We start from the raw sequence: 21783 nt of genomic DNA on the forward strand, positions 1-21783 counted from the left end.
TCAAGCCTGGGCTTTCCCCACATTGGTTATTCTACTATTGGTTATTTGGAATGGAGCAATAGCACAGCGGGTAAGGCATTTGCCTTGCACATGGCTGACCCCAGTTCGATTCCTCTGTCCCTCTCGAAGAGCCTGGCAAGCTACTAGAGTATCCCGCCTATATGGCAGAGCCTGGCAAGCTCCCTGTGGCGTATTCAATATGCCAAAAACAGTAACAACAAATCTCACAATGGAGACATTACTGGTGCCCGCTCGAGCAAATCGATGAACAACAGGATGACAGTGCTACAGTTATTCTGTAGAATATTTACAATCTAATCTTGAAGCAATGCTCTCATAATATCAAAAAAATTTTCATTGGTTCTATCTTTTACTGGGGTTAATGTACAGAAAATAAAATGAAAAATCAGAAAATGACACGCTCAATAAATAATAGTATTTTCAGAATTATTATATTAACAATGTTACCTATTTATTATATAAAAATGAATAAATCAGAAAGGAAAATCATAAACATCAATACCAACCGGTAATGGGTAAAGAGGCACATCCACTTGACCTAGGAAATCATCTCTTGTCTACAAGAGAGAAAAGTAAACAAGGTTAGTAAGAGGCTCCTTTATTTTAGAAGATTTTTTTATGAGCTTCTGCTGTTATTATAGAAACAGCATATATTACTACGGAAACAGCACTGCATTTTTAATCCTCTGCAAAACAAGGGGAAATATAAGGTAAATTGGCATTAACTTCTACTATGCTATTCTACTGGAGAGTAATAGCTGATAAATTCTTTTTTTTTCTTTTTTGCTTTTTGGGTCACAGCTGGCAATGCACAGGGGTTACTCCTGGCTCTGCACTCAGGAATTACCCCTGGCAGTGCTCAGGGGACCATATGGGATGCTGGGAATCGAACCCGGGTCGGCCGCGTGCAAGGCAAACAACCTACCCACTGTGCTATTGCTCCAGCTCTGATAAATCCTTTTTTCATATAACAGTTATATATCGGAAAGAAGGATTCATATTTACATGTCTTATCACCTCGTAGTCCTCCACAGATCCTGAGTGGCATGATTAGAACTAAGTCAGAAATCTTAACTCTTGCTCATTGGAGAAGTAAAGACATCTAATTCAAGGTTAAGAGCAACTGGCATTTGAGGGCAACACCACAAAAGGAGGAAGCCTTAGAGTTTCTCCAAATCTCTAATATAAACTCTACCCAGACACCCAGTGTATTTATTTTTTCAAATTAATGTCTTTGTGATGCGGGGTAGATACCCAGAAGTAGGTATCTTGGGTCGATTGGGAGGCCCATTCTTACTTATTGAGAAATCTCCATATTGTCTGCCATAGAGGCTGGACCAGGTGACATAACCACCTGAAGTGAATGAGGGTTTCTCATTCTCACTGGCGTGAACTGATGCCTTGCTGTTGTTTTGATTTGTATTCCCTGGTAACTGACACTGAGCACTTTTCCCCATATACTTATTGGTCATCCATATGTCTTCCTCATGGAATATTGAAACAACCTAATTCCAATAACAGATGAATGGAAAAGAAGCTGTGGTATATCTACAGAATGTAAATCTATGCAAGCACAAGAAAAAGTAGTCATGCAATTTGTGGCAACCTGGGTGGAACTGGAGGGAATTATGTTGAGTTAAACAAGGCGGATGCATAAGGACAGGTATGGGATTATCTCATTCATCTGTGGTATACAGAGAAAAAAGAGAGGGAGAGAATTACAGGCCAATATCCCTAATGAACACGATGCAAAGATCCTCAACAAAATTTTAGCAAACAGAATCCAACAACTCACCAAAAAGATCATACATCCTGGGGATGCAAGGATGGTTTAACACTCTCAAGTCAATCAACAGAATATACCGTATTAACAAAAGGAAATAATCATATCAATAGATGCAGAGAAAATATTTGACAATGTCCAGGACACATTCATGATAAAAACTATCAACAAAATGGGAGTTGAAGGAACTTTTCTCAATGTAGTCAAACCCATCTACCACAATCTCACAGCAAGCATTATCCTCAATGCGGAAAAACTAAAGGTGTTCCTCCTAAGACCACGCACAAAACAGGACTGCCTATTCAATATAGTACTAAATTCTTTTTCCATAGCAGTTAGGCAAGAAAAAAATATCAAGGGCATCTAGAGAGGAAAAGAAGTCAAGCTTTCACTATTTGCTGATGATATACTATACTTAGAAAATCCTACTCTCTACAAAAAATCTCTTAGAAATAACAGACTTGTACAGTAAAGTGACAGGCTACAAAATCATACCCCAAAGATTGTGGCTTTCCTATATACAAATAATGAAAGAGAATAAAGAAATTTATTAAACAACAACAACAACCCAAAACCCAAACCTCAAATGTCCCCTTCACAATTGTGCCTCAGAAAATCAAGGGCCTTAGAATCAGCTTAACTAAAGAGGTGAAGGACTTGTACCAAGAAAACCACAGAACACCACTTCAAGAAATAAGAGCATACAGGGAAATGTAAACACATCCTCTGCTCACGGGTTGGAAGGATTAACACTGTCAAAAAGGCAACACTCTCCAAAGCATTGTACAGATTCAGTGAAATCCCTATGAAAATACCCATGACATTTTTCAAAGAAATAGACAAAACACTCCTGAAATTCATATGAAACAATACATAATAGCTAAAGCAATCCTTGGGGAAAAGAACATGGGAGGCATCACCTTCCCTGACTTCAAATGGTACTACAAAATGGTAGTAATTAAAACAGCATGGTTTGTATGACTGAAATGTATGCACGAAAGTTTGCAAGTCTGTAACTGTACCTCACGGTGATTCATTAATTGAAAATAAAATTAAATTTAAAAAATTAAATAAAACAGCATGGTATTAAAGACAGACCCACAAACCAGTGAAATAGAGTTGAATATCCCGACAGTCTCAAATACGTGATCATTTAATCTTTGATAAAGGAGCAGGAGAGATGAAGTAGAGCAAGGAAAGCCTCTTCAACAAGTTGTGTTGGGAAAACTTGGGAGCAAAATGCAGAAAAAATGAACTCAGACCTCTTTCTAACCTCTCTCTCTTTTCTTAATCTTTGCGGTCCCTTTGCTTCAGTTCTGTTCACCCAGGGGTCGGTCCCTCCATGTATGAGACAGTGCCCACAGAAACAACAAAGATTATTTGGCTCAAATTGTCAATAGTGGCCAAGTTGCGAAGCCGTCCTCTGGACCTGTTTCACTTAGGACCGCTGAACACAGCCCTATGCTTCCGGCATTGCAAGCTCAGGAATCATCAAACACTCATTGCATTCACCTCATGCAAGTGCATTCGGCTTATTAAGTTGGGCTGTTCAATAAAACCAAACCACAAAAAAGGTTTTCTTCCTTCATCTGGGTAAACCTACACCTAAATGAGTTAACTTAACAACCCAAAATATATTTTGGGTTGGAATTGTATTGGGTTGCACCGAGGGCTTATTTCTGGCTCCGCACTCAGAAAGAACACTGTTTTTTTTTTTTTTTTTTTTTGCTTTTGCTTTTTGGTTCACACCCGGTGTGGCTCTGCACTCAGGAATTACTCCTGGAGGTGCTCAGAGGACCATATGGGATGCTGGAAATCAAACCCGGATCTCCCGCGTGCAAGGCAAACGCCCTGGAGTGCTATCACTCCAGCCCCTAACACTGGTTTTTTGAGCCTTGTCTGATTCACTCCTGAAGAGGCTTAAGGGGCCTGAGTAGCAGGAGGAATGGAACCTGAGTTGGCTACTTGTCTTGTGTAATCTCTCCTGCCTGGTTCAAATAATTGTATTCCTCAGTCATCCTGGTTGAAATTTTACCAGATTTTGTATTTTGCTTTTTAAAGTCGTATTTATGGAATATAACATCCAGTTGTGATCAAACAGGAATAGCACAACACATACTCTCCTATAACCTTTAAAGTGTAATTGATGAATTAAATACTAACCTGTTCATTTCAGCAACTGTCATATTCATATTCTAAAATACTCTACTGTATGCACCTGTTTGACATATCCAGGGAGAAGGGCTTATAGAATTTAGTATTTCTTTTTTTTTAAATTGAATCACCATGATATATACAATTACAAAATTGTTCATGATGATTCCCAGTCATACAACATTCCAACACTGATCCTGTCACCAGTGCACATTTCCACCACCAGTGTCCCCCGGTTTCCCTCCTGCCTGCCTCCCCCGCGCTGTCTTCTACGGCACACGCTTCTCTCTCTCCTTCTCTCTCTCTCTCTCTCTCTCTCTCTCTCCCCTCTCTCTCATTTCCCCTTCAGGCACTGTGCTAACAGTAATACTGTTACTGAAAGGGCACTGTACTCATCGCTTGACTTCCTTTCAGCACTCAATTTGTGTCCAGAGTGATCATTTCCAACTATCATTGTCATACTGGTTCCTTTTCTGTCCTAACTACATTCTCCTTCCCCTCCCCTCCCGGGGGCATGATTCCTACCACGGACTAGACCTCCTGAACCTTGATTCTGTCTTCAGGTATTATTCACATATTATTATTATTATTTAATATCATATACCATGGATTGTAATCCCATCAACAGCCAAGATCCAGAAACTATAAAACAACACTTTCGGAAGTGATCTCTTATAGCCTAGTTCTCCCTCTTTGAGAACCTGGCAAGGTACCGAGAGTATCCTGCCTACACGGCAGAGCCTGGCAAGCTCCCCGTGGTGTATTCGATGTGCCAAATACAGTAACAATAATGGGTCTCATCCCCCCTGACCCTGAAAGAGCCTCCAATGCAGCACTGCTAGGAAGAATGAGTAAAGAGAGGCTGCTAAAATCTCAGGGCTAGGACAAATGGAGACGTTACTGGCGCCTGCTCGAGCAAACTGATAAACAATGGGATGACAGTCATACAGTGAATATCATACAAGTGAGAGCAATTGTAGGGAGCCATTTTACCTTACTGATCTTATCCTGTCACTATTTGTTTATCACTAGCTAACCCCAAGCCACACCTAGCAAAGGTTGCCACTCCTAATCTTACTGATCTTATCCTATCAGCATTTGTTTATTACTAGCTAAAGCCCGTGCCACACCCTGCATTTCTATTGGGGGTCCGGGCGTGCATATTGTGCATATTATACCACCTCCTCCCAGCAGGGAGGTATAAAATACTATAACTGCCTTTTCTCCCTCCTCCGGGCTCTGCGTCTGTTCATTCGGCTGCGTCCCATTCTCAGCCCCACGAAGGGTTCTCCCTGCTGAACAGAACGAGACCTTCACATCGACTTCCACAAGTCATTATTCTATGCTTGTCCCTCTGCCTCTGATTTCACTCAGCATGATACTCTCCATATCCATCCAAGTATGAGCAAATTTCATGACTTACTTTTTCCTAACAGCCCTGGGAGTTCCACTGTGTAGATATACCACAGTTTATTCATCTGTTCTCAGGCACTTGGGTGTTTCCAGATTCTAGTTATCGTGAATAGTGCCGGAATGAACACAGAAGTGCAGATGGGCTTTCTGCATTGTGTTTTTGGATCACTAGGGTATATTCCCAGGAGTAATACAACTGGGCTGTATGGAAGTTCAATTTCGAGTTTTTTGAGGAAAGCCCATTCTCCATAATTACCACACCACATTCTCAAAAGTACCACACCACATTTGATGGGGTTCAGATAGTAGGCAACAAATAATAGAGGGAAATACATATATGCATATACACATATTTTCATATATATGAAAGCTCTTATCACTCAACCTTTAACAACATGCTAGTGATATCCTAAAGAATGTCTTAATGGCCTCTGCCAAAATAGAACAATCTTCACACTGTTTCCTATATGAATACTTTTTTGGTAAGCATTTTCAGTGGTTCTTCATAACAGACAATACAAAATGTATTATTTCGGTTGTATTTTGGGATAAGGATCGGGGCTTGAGGTGGAAACATCCCAAATTTGGCGGTGGTAAGGTATAATGGTGGTGGGATTGGTGTTCAAATATTAAATGTAATCAAATATTGTGAACTAACTTATAAATGAAATAAAAAATAAATACATACATAAGTAAATAAATTTGGGTGAAGTAATGCCTCCCATCTTCTTTTTCCCGAGGATTACTTTAGTTATTTTGGAAGGCTTACTGTTCCATATGAATTCCAACAGGGTTTGATCTCTTAGAATTCAGCATTCCAAATGTAACAATAGATTTGGAATGCTAGATAACAATAAGATTTGGAATGCTAGATAACAATAACAAAATATTATTGAATGCTCTTTGTATGTTAAATATTATGCAAATCACTTTATATGATTTTATTTAATGATTACCAAATTCCTGAAGTAGATATTATTTCTGTTCTGCCTCTTTTATAGTTATCCAAATTCCTGCTTCAGTCTGCACTAGTTATTCTGTTTGGCTTCTCTACTATTTTATCTCAGAATTCCTTTTCCTATCATTCTAGAAATCTTTTTGACTTGTCTCCTGTCTTAAGTCCCTGTATCTTTCTACACAGTGGTGCACTCCTAAAATTTTTATGAAGCTTATCCTCCATTACCTGGAAGTGTATTTATTATGTCTTCATTACTACAAAAGACGGTTTGGCTAATTACAGACTTACATGTAGGAAATACTGTTACAGGTTTTAAGCACACTATATTTGTGTATGTATACATTACTTGTGTGTGTGTTTGTGTGTGTCCATGTAGCTCTTTTGTGATTTCTTTTGTATTTCTCTAAGCTCTTAAAGTTTCTCTTCATGATGTAACTAGCCCAATGATGTTCCTGGCTATAGGTCTTGGATTTAGCATTTTGCTTAATACTTATGATATCATTCTCTCTATAAATTCATTTCCTTGAGTATAAGAAAAGTTTCTTAAAATACTTTTTAAAAAATCATTTACTTTCTTTTATTCTTTTTTGCTATGATTTTTTTTGGGGGGTCACATCCAGCGATGCACAGGGGTTACTTCTGGCTCTGCACTCAGGAATTAATCCTGGCGGTGCTCAGGAGACTATATGGGATGCTGGGATTTGAACCCAGGTCAGCCGTGTGTAAGGCAAACACCCTACCCGCTGTGCTATCGCAGGAGAGATACACTGAACATCTTTCCTCTAAAATCAGGCAGGGATGTCCATTTTCACTGCCATTATTCAACACAGTCCTGGCAGTGCTAGCCACTGTAATCCGGTAAGAGAGATTAACAGGAAACAGGAAAAGAAGAAATGAAACGGTCACTACTTGTAGATGACATGTTATACATAGAAAATCCTAAGAACTCCATCCTCAAACTCCTAAAAACAGTAAACCTACAAAGCCAAATACCTCGCTACAAACTCAATGCACAAAAAAAAACGTTAAATCTTTGAGGCACTGACGTACTTTCCAAAGTGGCGGCACCATTTTACACTCACACCAGCACTGTAGGAGCATCTCGATTTCCCATTTTCCTGCCAACACTTAGTTCCTATCTTTTCTAACATAATCTTTGTACGTGTGGTTCTGCTCACAATTTTCTGATGGCCCATAATGCTGAACATCTTTTCGTGTTATTTCTTTTTAAAATTAGCTACTTTTTTTTTTTTAGTTTTGGGGCCACACCCAGCAATGTTCAGGGCTTATATCCTGGCTCTGTCCTAAGGAATCACTTCTGGAGGTGGCCGGGGAACCACATGGGATGCTGGTCATAGAAACCAGGGCAGCTGTGTACCAGGCAAGCACTCTCCCTGCTGCACTAATGTTAGGGCGCGGATCGAGATCTCCCTATAACGACAAAGAGACTCCAGAGACTGCAAACAGCAAGCAGGGTTTATTGTAAGACTGGCTAGCCAGGGTCCAGCCGCCTACACACACACGCAGGTCCAGCAGGTTGGGCAAAAGACCCCGAGCTTCTCCAAAGGAGATCTTATATAGGCCTTCCCCGGCCATTACAGCAGAGCCCGCGCATTTCATAGCCAATAGATTTATAATATTGCAAATTTTCTTAACCAATCCATTTAAAAGGACATCACTCCTTAGCCTATGGTTTTAGAGATCAGTATTCGCGCCAATATTCAGGAATGTCCCGGTTCTGGGGGCAGTCCTGGGTCTTGTGATACGGGTCATGTGACATGGGTCTGGTTATCTGGTCTGACCACCACCCTTCTTGCGAACCGGGGTGCCTGTATCTGAATTGCTTGCTCAGGGGCAGAAAATCAAGTTATTCTAGAATGCGGGCTCCTGTAAAAAGAGTCTTAAGAAAGCCAAATAGATTCCTGTGGCCTGTCCTGGGCCAGATCCTCACACTATCTCTCTAGTCTTTGTGTTCCTTCTTCTTAAAAGTCTCAGACATTTTTTTTGGTGGAGATTCAGTTTCTTGCCACAGGCAGTATCTATCTATAGGGCAGAGAGAAAACGTCTCATTCCATATACTACTCCATGTTCCTTGCTCACTGATCACACACTGTGAACAAATATCACGATAAAAAGACTCTTCTTGTCTCAATAAAATATTATTTTAGAAACTTCTTGCAACATGACCTCTTCACACTCCTTCCTCCCTCCCTCCCGCCTTCCCTCCCTCCCTCCTATCTTTCTTTCTCCCTTCCTTCCTTCCTTCCTTCCTTCCTTCCTTTCTTTCTTTCTTTCTTTCTTTCTTTCTTTCTTTCTTTCTTTCTTTCTTTCTTTCTTTCTTTCTTTCTTTCTTGTCACACCTGGCAATAGCACAGGGGTTACTCCTGGCTCTGCACTCATGAATTACTCCTGGTGGTGCTCAGGGGACCATATGGGATGCTGGGAATCGAACCTGGGTCAGCCGCATGCAAGGCAAACACCCTACCAGCTGTGCTATCGCTCCAGCCCCACATTTTCCTTCTTTAAAACATGCTATCTCGGCGCCTATAGACTGTGATCCTGAGGTCTCCTAACCCACTTTGGCACCAGAGCGGATTCTTGCAGCCATGCATTTTGACTGTGAACTGAGCTACAACCTCGTGCAGCCCGGGGAGGGATATTTCCCTCTCCACCCCATTTTTCTGAGCGAAAATGGCAGCAGCAGCCACGTGGTGAGAGCACCCTCTAAGACCCCTCAACCAGGAGGTAGGACTTTCTTTAGTGATGTAGCCTGCAGGTGGTCCTGGGAGGGGGGGCGTTCCCGGCGCGCCTTCCGCCCAGAGATGAACCGGAGCTGCGGCACAAGAAGCAGACCCTCCGCGCCTATAGACTGTGATCCTGAGGTCTCCTAACCCATTTTGGCATCAGAGCGGATTCTTGCAGCCATCCATTTTGACCGTGAACTGAGCTAAAATATTAGAAACCCAAAACTCAAAGTCTTCACTCTCAGCAATGAAGAGAAATTATTAGATGATGCCTATTCAGCAGGCCTGATTGTTGGGGAAAATTTCCAATCAATAATAGTGAGTTCTGTATGGAAATATGGAATGTACTTCAAAGTATATAGAGAATAAAGGGAATATCATTAGCTACTTAGATGGGGGGTGGGGTGGGAGGGGGGTGTATTGGGGTTCTTGGTGGTGGGACAGGTGCACTGGTGAAGGGATGGGGGTTTAATCAGTATTTGACTGTGACTTAAACCTGAAAGCTTTGTATTATTTTTTCTTTTTTTCACGGTGATTCAATAAAATATTTCTTAAAAAAAAAACATGCTATCTAAAAAAAGAGTTTCTTACAGGGCGGGAGAGGCGGCTCAAAGGCTGCAGCACAGGCTCTGCCCGCAGGAGGACCTGGGTTCAACCGTCAGCACCTCCCGGCCCACCCTCCCTCCCCTGAGCCCCACCAGATGTGGGGCCCCCCAAGTGGAAAGACTTTCCTCGTTGTCACAAAAATGAGACAATACCAAAGATCTGAACTTCTAATTTTAGAAGTATAAACACATTTTTGGTGCTAAAAATCAATATGCTTCGTTTGCGAAGACGCAGTAGAATATAAAACTGGGAGCTAATCTGGAAAAACTGGAACATATGGCTGCTATGAATATTGGACAATTAGAGGCTCTTTTTTCCATTTACAAAGAAAGAGCAGTTTCACATTCATTCCGACGAAGGCAAGTCTGTCTGTGATGTTCATTAGTGTCTCCTCAGCCAACCACTTGTTCCAAATTCTGAGTATCAAGCAGTTCTTTGCAGAATTATTTCCTATATTTGAACTGCAAACAGATTATTTCATAAAGCAAATTTGCATTTGGTTAAATAGGAGTAATTTAAGAATGCTCAAAACATTTGAGCAGGAATGTAGAACAGCAGGTGTTTTAAACAGGACCAGCTGTAACCGGCACATTTTAATCGATAAAATACTCTTCTAATATTTTAAAGATACAAATCACAATTTCTTAAAGTTGTTTTCAGAATATGAAGAGAAAACTCCAAATGGCTGCTTTTGCAAGACTTTAATCAGATCTATGCATGACTCCACGTTTAGAAGGACACATTGTTATTTTATTTTATTTTTTTGCTTTATTATTTTTGGGTCACATCTGGCAATGTACAGGGGTTACTCCTGGCTCTGCACTCAGGAACCACTCCTGGTGGTGCTAAGGGGACCATATGGGATGCTGGGGATCGAACCCAGGTCGGCCACGAGCAAGGCAAACGCCCTACCTGCTGTGCTACTGCTCCAGCCCTACACATTGTTATTTTTGAAAGCTATTTCATGAGTATTAAAAGATTATTTTCATTATTTTCAAAAGAATTTTCACATATTTAGAGGTATAGTAAGATAAACAATGGACAATGAACAAATTCAGAAACAATGTTTTTGTAGAGTTACTCTATTAAAAATGTTTTTTTTTGTTATTGGGCTGGAGCGATAGCACAGTGGGTAGGGTGTTGGCCTTGCACGCAGCTGACCCGGGTTCCATTCCTCCGTCCCTCTCGGAAAGCCGGGCACGCTCCCAAGAGTATCCCACCCGCACAGCAGAGCCTAGCAAGCTCCCCGTGGCGTATTCGATATGCCAAAAACAGTAACAAGTCTCACCATGGAGACATTACTGGTGCCCATTCAAGCAAATCGATGAGCAATAGGATGACAGTGATTCAGTGACTTTAGTTATTATAATTTACAATACTGTCAATGACAGGATTTCATGCCTATAAAATTCCAACACCACAGGCACTACGAGAGGTATGTTTCCCTCCACCACTGTCTCCGTGCTCCCATCTCTGGTGCTCCTCCCTTTCTGTAGACTAGTTTGCAAATTCTGTTACTTTGGGCCCTTTGTTACTCCCTTACAATGCTTCCTTATACCCTGCCCATGAGATTGGTTGTTCTCTCCTCTGCTAACCTTACTAAGCACGACTCCCCACCAGTTCCATCCCCGGAGAGGAAAATTGCATGGCTTCACCTTCTCTTAGAGTCGAGTTGTATTCCACTGTGCACAGACGCCCCAGTTTCTTTATCCCGTCATCTAATCTTGGACACTTGGGTTGAAGCAAGAGGCTGCCGGGGGCTCTGCTTGGGCAGGCCGTTGGCCAACCCGCCCCCCTCTGATTACCCCAGTCTGTTCGGCCATGCACAGGTCCGAGATTAACTGTGGCTTTTGATCTCTTTCGAGATTTATGGTCTCTGAAATAAGGCCAATCAATGAGCCTGGATAGCTGAGCTGGAAGTGGCTTGTGGGCGTGGCTCCCACCTACCAAACTTTCAGCCATTTAATTTCTTGGTAAACTTGGACCCAAGTTGTTGGGGGGCTGGCCAAAGGCACAGCGGGAATTTGGGGGTATCAGGAAGTCTGAAGGCACCATCAGGCTGCTGATGCACTTGTCCCACAGGTAGAGGTTGACCTGCTGGTGGCACCCTACCCTCTGTCAATAATATTTTTTAAGAAGTAAAAATTAATCGTGCAGAAGAATATTAAATACTGTAAACTTTCTGTTTGAGAGTTCAATTCAGGAAGATTTGGTTATTAGCGTTTTCTTAATTAAAGTGATACTTTAAAATAACTTTCAAAAGCACAGGATAACTATAGTAAAATAGTTACCTATATTAGAAGTATTTTAAAAATACTTATAAGATGGGGCTGGAGCAATAGCACAGTGGGTAGGGCATTTGCCTTGCAAGCGGCCGACCCGGGTTCGAATCCCAGCATCCCATATGGTCCCCTGAGCACCGCCAGGGGTAGTTCCTGAGTGCAAAGCCAGGAGTAACCCCTGTGCATTGCCAGGCGTGACCCAAAAAGCAAAAAAAAAAAAAAAATACTTATAAGGGTTAAAAAAAAACAATACAGCAAGTAGGGCATTTGCCTTACACATGGTTGAACTGGGTTCAGTTCCCAGCACCTCAGATAGTCCCCCAAGCACTGCTGAGCATTGCTGAATGTGGCCCCCAGAACACACAAACAAAGATTTCTAGTCTCCAGTTATCTACCTCCATCCTTTGTTCTTCCAAGAGGCAAAAGCCAGTTTTTAAATCATTAGTTTTGCATTAGTTTTGAAATCATAGTCTTATGCATCATGAAAGTTTCCTTTATTATCTATCCCAAGAACCTTTTCGAATCTCTGTTCACATAGACCTATTAATTGGTTGTATAGCGTACCACTGCATATCAAATTTTATATGGGTCATAAACGTCTTTTGAACTTTTTGTTTGGGGGCCACATAAGGTGGTGCTTCAGGATTTAGTCCTTGCAGGGCTCAAGGGATCAATAGGGCACTGGAAACAGAACCCAGGTCAGCCATGAGCAAGGCAAGCGCCCTACCCACTGTACTATCTTTCCAGCCCTGGAGTAAAAATTTAGGGGGGGAAATGGAGCACCAACATTTTTTTAAATAGTTCCTGATGAACTGTTTAAATTCAGGTTGTATTTAAATTGAATTCCAATGAATAAACCTGTACTTATCATTTTGCAGAAACTTACAGTAATTTTTCATATTGTGTAATTGAAATGAAGACTACAGTATACCAATATGAACTAATCTGAAATGAAGATATATCTCAATAAGTTATTGCATATCACATTAGGAAATGGTGTCCCAAATAACAGTACGTAAATTTTCAAAGACAAAATCCAAGAGCTAAGATTCAAGACCAGGAGTCTTGCCTTTGAATTAATCTCTCACTTTAAAGGTATCTTATCATAGCTTTATGTGTTCTATTTAAAGCCTTCGTGTGAAAATGTCATGATTCTTCTGTATGGATACTAGCTCTGAAAAAATGAACTAGGGCAAGCAGTAAAAAAAAGAAACTGAACAATTTCCATTTCTACCAATGTCTTTGTTACTTAAGAAATGAAGAGGCTGCCACTCTGCCTTCTGAACGGTCATGATCCCAGAGGCACGCAAACCAATCTTGGAACCCAGTGGTTTTGGGCAGAAATTCCTCCACACTTACTAAAATATCAGAAATCCAAAATCGTGCAGCCGCTGACATTATATGCTCTTCATAGTCAGCAATAGAAAACAAATGACCTAATGATGCCTTTTCAGTAGGTCTGATTGTTGGGGAAAATTCCAAATAATAATTGTGGGTCTTCTGTCGAAATATTGAATGCAATCAAAGTAAAGAGAGAGTAAAGTGGAAATCATCTGTCACACAGGCAGGGGGAGGGTTGGGATGGGGGGTGGTATACTTGGGTTCTAGGTGGTGGAAAATATGCACTGGTGAAGGGATGGGTGTTTGATTGTTGTATGACCGAGACTTAAACTGGAAAGCTTTGTAACTGTTCTCACAGTGATTCGATAAATTAAAAAAATAAATAAATAAAAAATGAAAAAAGCAATGAAGAAATATTTCAAGGCAGGAGTCCTTACCCCTGAATTACTTTTCTGGCTTAAGAGATGAGGAAATAATTCGAGACCATGAAAGAAAGAGTCGAGTTACGAGGTTCAGAAGCTGAGACACTAAAAAGGAGACTAAGTAAAATCCTCTGCAAAGTATCACGGAAATTCTCACTACTGCTTCCAAACAGGGGGGTGAGACATTTACTAGGGCTGCAGAGATAGCAGAGCTTGCCTTGCAGGCAGCTGGCCTGGGTTTGATCCCCAGCATCCTGCACGGTCCCTTGAGCACTGCCAGGAGTGATTCCTGAGCACAGACCAGGAGGAACCCCTAAGCACTGCCAGGTGTGCACCCACACCCCCCACTAAAAAACAAAACCAAACCATTTTAAATTTGAAGACATGAGAAGTCAGGCTGTTGTGGGCGGGAGCGAGGGCTGAAAGGGCTCTGTTTGGCCTGCAGGAGGTCCAGGTTCAATTTCCGGCACTGCGTGACCCTGGGCAGGACCTGGAACCACTTCTGAGCACTGCACCTCCCCGAGCATTGCGGGCTAAGGCTCCCAAAGCAAACCGACCGGCAAAAAAATCAACATGTTGCCATAGAAGATATGTCATCTATAAGAAAACAGAAGAATCTCTAGGGGAAAAAATCAGAATTGGGGGGTTGGAGCGATAGCACAGAGGGTAGGGCGTTTGCCTTGCCTGTGGCCGACCCGGATTGGATTCCCAGCATCCCATATGGTCCCCCGAGCACCGCCAGAAGTAATTCCTGAGTGCAGAGCCAGGAGGAACCCCCATGTGTTGCCGATGTGACTCAAAAAGAAAAAAAAATCAGAATTGGCATGGTTAATTCAAATTTTACTTCTCAAATTTTATGAAAATGATCACTTTTAACAAATATCTCTACTCTGGAAATCTATACTCCACAGATTCACGCTGCATCCTTTTAAAGGATAGAAAAACTGGTCTGAATTGACCTTCACTGCTTTCTTAGGCATGGTTTCTTTCTTCCTACTTCAGCTATCTGGTAACAGGACCCTGCTTATTTTAAACCTTTTTCTAAATCTTCAAGATTTATTGCTTTAGCCTTTTTTAGCGTGTTGAGGGAAATGGTGTTAGCTAAATAAACAGTATAATCTGATCTATGCAATAAAATCTGAGTGCTCTGAAAGCTGGATGTATTTGCTTAATGTAAACATGTGTGACCCCAGCCTGTGACTCGCTCAGCCAGTCAGCCTGTCTGGTTGATCTCTCTGTAAGACACAAACAGTGTTTGTTCTTTGACAACAGCTCACAGTACTTAAAACTTTGGGCACACACCGTCTAGAGTGCGTAGCAGATCTCCAGCTGGGAGGGATTTTGACCGAATTTGGAGGAAGAGTCAGGAACAGTCACCGTAGAATCAGACTTAGTTTGGAATTCTTCTCTGACTCGAGTACTTTTTGGAGAGCTCTTTTTTAAATTATTATTCTTTTAAAATTTTTTTATTGAATCATTGTGAGATAGTTACAAGCTTTCATGTTTGGGTTACAATCTCACAATGATCAAACACCCATCCCTCCACCAGTGCACATTCCCCACCACCAATATCCCCAGTGTACCCCCCCTTTCCACCCTCTCCCTGCCTCCATGGCAGACAATATTCCCCATACTCTCTCTCTACTTTGGGGCATTATGGCTTGCAACACAGACACTGAGAGGTCATCATGTTTGGTTCGTTATCTACTTTCAGCACACATCTCCCATCCCAACTGTTCCTCCAGCCATCATTTTCTTAGTGATCCCTTCTCTATTCCATCTGCCTTCTCCCTCCGCTCATGAAGCAGGCTTCCTGCTATGGGGCAATCCCCCTGGCCCTTATATCTACTGTCCTTGGGTGTCAGCCTCATGTGATGTTATTCTATACTCCACAAATGAGTGCAGTACCTCTATGTCTGTCCCTCTCTTTCTGACTTATTTCACTTAGCATGATACTCTCCATGTCTATACATTTATAAGCAAAGTTCATGATTTCATCTGCAGAGCTCCTTTTATGATCACCACATCACAGACTTGTGAAAATGAATGAGTTACCTCAACACATTCCTCTCTCTTTTTTTTTGGCTTTTTAGGTCATACTCAGTGATGTACAGAGGTTACTCCTGGCTCATGCACTCAGGAGTTACTCCTGTCGGTGCTTGGGGGCCCTTATGGGATGCTGGGGATTGAACCCAGGTCAGCCACAGCAAAGGCAAATGCCCTACCCACTGTGCTATCGCTCCAGCCCCCACATTTCTCTTTCTTGATATGATTTAAGTTTGGTTTCCAATTTCCCATGAGGAGTTTCCAGTGATAGATCTTTTGAAAGAACGTGCTACAAAAGAAAAAGAATCTGCAGCAGATGAGAGGATGCTGGTGGTAGAATATCAAAAATGAACACACTTCAGAATTATTCTCAAAATGAAAACTTAATTCATTCAGCAAACATTTTGGGGGTTTTGTTTTGGGACATCTGTGATATTCTCATGAATATCTCCTGGCTCTTCACTCAGGTACCACTCCTAGTGGTACTTAGGGGACCATACAGGTTGTCAGGGATTGAACCTGGGTCAGGCACCTGCAACCCAAGTGCCCTGCCTGCTGTCCTATCTTTCCCGCCTGATTCTACATCTTTAAGAAGCAATTTCTGGGGCCGGAGTGATAGCACAGCAGGTAGGGTGTTTGCCTTGCACACGGCTGACCCAGTTTCAATTCCCAGCATCCCCTATGGTCCCCCGAGCACTGCTAGGAGTAATTCCTGATTGCAGAGCCAGAGTAACCCCTGGTCACACATCGTCGTGTGTGACCCAAAAAAGAAAAAAAAAAAGAAAAGTGATTTCTATCACCTGTCCTTAAGTTGAAGAATAGTAGAAGATAAGGAGTACGTGCTTTTAAAATGATAGCTTTGGGGACCACGTTACACACCTGCATTGCATGCAGCAAACCCCACTGGATTCCCAATACCCACATGATCCCCTGAACCTGCTAGGAGTGATCCTAATTGTACAGCCAGATAAAGACACAATTTGGAAGAAGGACAATGAGTTAGAATTGAGAACTTAGTAAGTTTTCATATCTGTGGACACCTAAACTCTGACAAAGGCACGAAGGTCTTTATTTTACACAGCTGTTTGTTGCTTTTAAATTTTTTAATTTGTTCTTCTCCCAGAGCAAATTTTAAAAACATATAATTTCAGTTTTTTCCCCTTTCTCAAAAAAGTGGACGGATAACTGACAGCGCAAGGTCTTCAATTTAAAAAAATAATATTTTTGAAAAAGGAAGTTCAGAAAGCTTTCATCATTTCCCCCATTGTTCTCAATTTACATTTACAAAGGAAAGAAAAAAAACTCCAACTCAATGTATGTTATAATTTAGCCGGGAAATATCCATGACAGATAAAGAATAAGGTTCTTCCTTTCAGAGAAAAAATTTCATTTCCGATTGATAATTGACATTGATTCTCTCACCTTTCTGAGATCCACAAAATTATGAAATTATTCTGTTTCTAGGAATGTTTTATCAGGCTACTAGGAAAAGGGAAGAAAAGCAAATTTTTAAAGAGAAGAAAGCAAATACTTTAAGGAAATTCAGTTGCAGTCTCAGAAACTAATACAGCTGATGGTTGCTGAGAAACCGCTGAGAAAGCACTAACAGGTCTCCTTAAAACAACCAAGACAGGGGCTGGAGCGATAGCACAGCGGGTAGGTGTTTGCCCTGCATGCAGCCGACCCAGGTTGGATTCCCAGGATCCCATATGGTCCCCTGAGCACTGCCAGGGGTGATTCCTGAGTGCAGAGCCAAGAGTGACCCAAAAAGCAAAAAAAAACCCACACAACCAAGACAGCAATGGACTGTTCTATCTGTGTGTGCCACACAGGATGCTGATGGAAAGACAACATAAGAGAAAAAGGCATACCAAGGTGACCCCGATGTTAAAACCAAGGAGACCAGAGAAATATAATGTGGGATGTGTCAGAGCAAAAGCAATAAAGACCTGTGTCAAACAAAAACTTCCGTATATGAAAGCTTATCATTCACTTCTCAATTCTAACTCACTGTCCTTCTTCCAGCCCCAGGCTGTTTCGATGACTAGAGCGGTACAGAGTCATTTTGAGTCGGATGATGTAATACAGGATCGCCTTAATTCTAGAATGGTTTTGGGTATTCGGGGTGTTCTATGAGTCCATACAAATTTTATTGGCTACAGACTTCTTTGTTGAAGAAGGATCCGACATTCTTTACTTCGGTTTTCTCGTCTATTTTGAAGCCTTGCCTATTAATATAAATATTAATACATTTTTTGTATTTTGCTTCTGACACTCACTTTTGTTTCCTGGAAAGTTTCTTATTTCTGCCTCCTCTATTTCATTTTTAAAAATTCATAAAATTGCCTTTGGATCCGGCTGCGGAGCGAGCATGATGGAAGAGCCCAAGGGAGCGCCCTTGGACTCCAGGCAGCCCACTGAACTAATTCCGGCATGGGACCAGAGACCCCACGGTGTGCTGAAACAGTGGGAACCGGGCATCCCCCAATTCTTTTAACCTGTATCTCTCTCTCAACTCCTCCCTCCTGAGCACAGCGCAGGATCCGCGGTTTTCCTGAGCGCAAAATGGAGCCGGCGATCCAGCTGAAACAGGACGCTTTCGCGCGCTTGCGGGAGACCCCAGGGGGCGGGGGCGGCGACCCCCGCCCACCGCAGATAGATATTTAAACCCACCTCCCCCACGTGTGCTTCCCTTTGGATCCGGCTGCGGAGCGAGCATGATGGAAGAGCCCAAGGGAGCGCCCTTGGACTCCAGGCAGCCCACTGAACTAATTCCGGCATGGGACCAGAGACCCCACGGTGCGCTGAAACAGTGGGACCCGGGCATCCCCCAATTCTTTTAACCTGTCTCTCTCTCTCAACTCCTCCCTCCAGAACACAGCGCAGGACTTCTCCATCTTATGAGCACCATAAAAGGGTAAAAGTTTGTAGTGATGTTATTTCTGGTTGTACTTTCCCTGGACTTTATACAGAAACCCAAAACCGCGCGACCTAATGTCATCTTAGCATCAGCAATATGTAATGGTTCGCTTTTAATGGGTCGGACTTTTGTGGGAGATCCTAACAAGAATAGTAAGTCTGTTGCTGAAATATTGAAGGCAATCAAAACGGTAGCCATCTCTCTAGACTAAACTAAGCTATATCCCCACGCCAGCTGAGAAGAAATTTTCTTCTTTCTCGGGAAGAAACGCGGCGTGTCGTCAACTACAGTGTGATGTCCATTAAGCAAACAGACCTGGTGGCGTGGGAATGGGATATAAGGGGAAAAATTATGTACATGGAACAGTGGGACGCTGGTGGAATCTCGAGCCGGAGCCGATACCAGCGCAAGACCTTCGGTTCCAGAAACTGCTTGCAGACACTCTACTAGTCTATCAACTAAGCCAGAGCCCCACGTCTGCTGATGACGGGAAATAACCATCCTTTTCGTTTTTTTTTTTTTTTTTCCCTTGTCAGGCAGCGTGGCGATTACTAAACAGGCGTGAACTCGGTGGCGCGGGGCAAGGGGGAAAAAGAAAAGTTATGTAACAAACAGCGGGACTTAATATCTCTATATTCTTAGCAGTGGAGAACTATCAAATGCCTCCTTGGCAATAGGACTGCTTTTCTTTTTTGGGGGAAACCCCAACAATGGTAGTGAGTTGTGTGTTGAAACATGGAATGTAATCGAGATAAGGCATAAACGAAGTGAAACTTATCAAGTACAAGGGTGGGGACTGGGGAGGTTGGAGGGGGCGGCAGGTATACTGGGGGGGTTGGTGATGGAGGATGGGCACTGGTGAAGGGAAGGGTGTTTGAGAATTGTATAACCGACATAATCCTGAGAACTATGTAACCCTCCACATGGTGATTCAATAAAATTAAAAAAAAATAATATAGTTCAAAGAAGAATAGATGAAATGGCTCAGGATGCTGAAGACTCATTATGGTAATATTTAAAGCTCTGATACCGCTTGATAAATCAATGTTTTCAGCAAAGGCAGTATTATTTTTAACATATTTACAGTTCATAAAAGAAGAAAAAATGTGAAAGTCTATAACTGTACCTCATGGTGATACATTAAATAAACAAATCAAAAGAAATTTTATGAATTTTTTTTTAATTTTATTGAATCACCATGTGGAGGGTTACATAGTTCTCAGGATTATGTCGGTGCTTACATTTCAGTCATACAATGATTGACTACCCATCCCTCCACCAGTGCCCATTCTCCACCACGAATATTCCCAGTATCCCTCCTACCACTCCCATGCTCCCCCCACCCTCTGTGGCAGGCTCATTCCCTTTTGCTCTCTCTCTCTCTCTCTCTCTCTCTCTCTCTCTCTCTCTCTCTCTCTCTCTCTCTCCTTTTGGGTGTTGTGGTTTGCAATACAGGTATTAAGTGGCCATCATGCTTAGTCTATAGTCTACTTTCAGCACACATTTCCCATCCCGAGCGGGCCCTCCAAGCAGCCTTTACTTGGTGTTCCCTTCTCCATCTGAGCTTGCAGACATTCTACTAGTCTATCAACTAAGCCAGAGCCCCACGTCTGCTGATGACGGGAAATAACCATCCTTTTTGTTTTTTGTTTTCGTTTTTTTTCCCTTGTCAGGCAGCGTGGCGATTACTAAACAGGCGTGAACTCGGTGGCGCGGGGCAAGGGGGAAAAAGAAAAGTTATGTAACAAACAGCGGGACTTAATATCTCTATATTCTTAGTAGTGGAGAACTATCAAATGCCTCCTTGGCAATAGGACTGCTTTTCTTTTTGGGGGGAAACCCCAACAACGGTAGTGAGCTGCCTTTTCCCCCAGCATGTGAGGCCAACTTCCAAGCTGTGGAGCAAACCTCCTGGTCCTTATCTCCACTATCCTTGGGTGTTAGTCTCCCATTCTGTTACTTTATATTCCACAACTGAGTGCAATCCTTCTATGTCGGTCCCTCTCTTTCTGACGCATTTCACTTCACATGATATTCTCAATGAAGATCCACTTATATGCAAATTTCAGACTTCATCTTTTCTAACAGCTGCATAGTATTCCATTGTGTAGATATACCAAAGATTCTTTAACCAGTCATCTGTTCTCGAGCACTCAGGGTTTTTTCCAGATTCTGTCTCCAACTCCTGACAACTGCACACAGTACTGCAAAATATGCAGTGCTGGACTCCCAACTCAGGTTGGCCACATGCAAGACAAGCACCTTAGCCCCTGCTTCCACCCACCCTGTATTTTTGTTTGTGTTTTGGTGGGGAAAAAGAGCTACACCTGGTGCTGCACAGGACTAACTCCTGGCTCTGAACTTGGACATCACTCCTGACGGCGCTCAGGGGACCATATGGAATGGAAAGCATCAAACCTGGGCTGGCCTCCTGCAAGGCAAGCATAAAAATATTCTATTTTTGTAAGGTAAGTGCCACTATCTTAACTCCCAGGCCCCAAATTCTTATGTGTGACATTTTGGGAGGAAGGAAGATTTTTTACAAAGCATGTTCAAATGCATGTATGTACATTCCATAAATTACATGTGTAATTTATGTATCTATCTTTAGAATTTATCTGATTGTGTATAATATCTAAATTTAAAAAACTACAGTTTAGCGATTCTGCTTAAAATTATCAGAACCACCACTATCAGTATCATCCCGTGGGTCGTCGATTTGCTCGAGTGGGCCCAGTCATGTCTCTATTCGCCCTAGCCCTGAGATTTATTTTTTTTAATTTTTTAAATTTTATTGAATCACCGTGAGATAGTTACAAGCTTTCATGTTTGGGTTACAATCTCACAATGATCAAACATCCATCCCTCCACCAGTGCACATTCCTCACCACCAATATCCCCGGTATACCCCCCCTTTCCCACCCTCCCCCTGCCTCTAAGGCAGACACTATTCCCCATACTCTCTCTCTACTTTTGATAGCCCTGAGATTTTAGCAGCCTCTCTTTACTCGTTCTTCCCAACGTGCCACATTAGAGGCTCTTTCAGGGTCAGGGGAATGAGACCCATCATTGTTACTGTATTTGGCATTTGGC

The 21783-nt window shown here is 42.2% G+C and overlaps 1 protein-coding gene across 2 annotated transcripts in view; it reads right to left on the reverse strand.

The window, feature by feature from the left end:
• NEDD4 (NEDD4 E3 ubiquitin protein ligase) overlaps positions 1–21783 on the reverse strand; it is a 135681-nt gene that overhangs the window by 51223 nt on the left and 62675 nt on the right. For both annotated transcript variants that reach the window (XM_055128166.1, XM_055128165.1), the window contains one exon: positions 528–578. In XM_055128166.1, the coding sequence (XP_054984141.1) occupies positions 528–578 (51 nt within the window). The remainder of the gene's footprint in view (positions 1–527; positions 579–21783) is intronic.

This window comes from Sorex araneus, chromosome 2 (assembly GCF_027595985.1).
Source record: "Sorex araneus isolate mSorAra2 chromosome 2, mSorAra2.pri, whole genome shotgun sequence".
NCBI classification, from domain to species: Eukaryota; Metazoa; Chordata; class Mammalia; order Eulipotyphla; family Soricidae; genus Sorex; species Sorex araneus.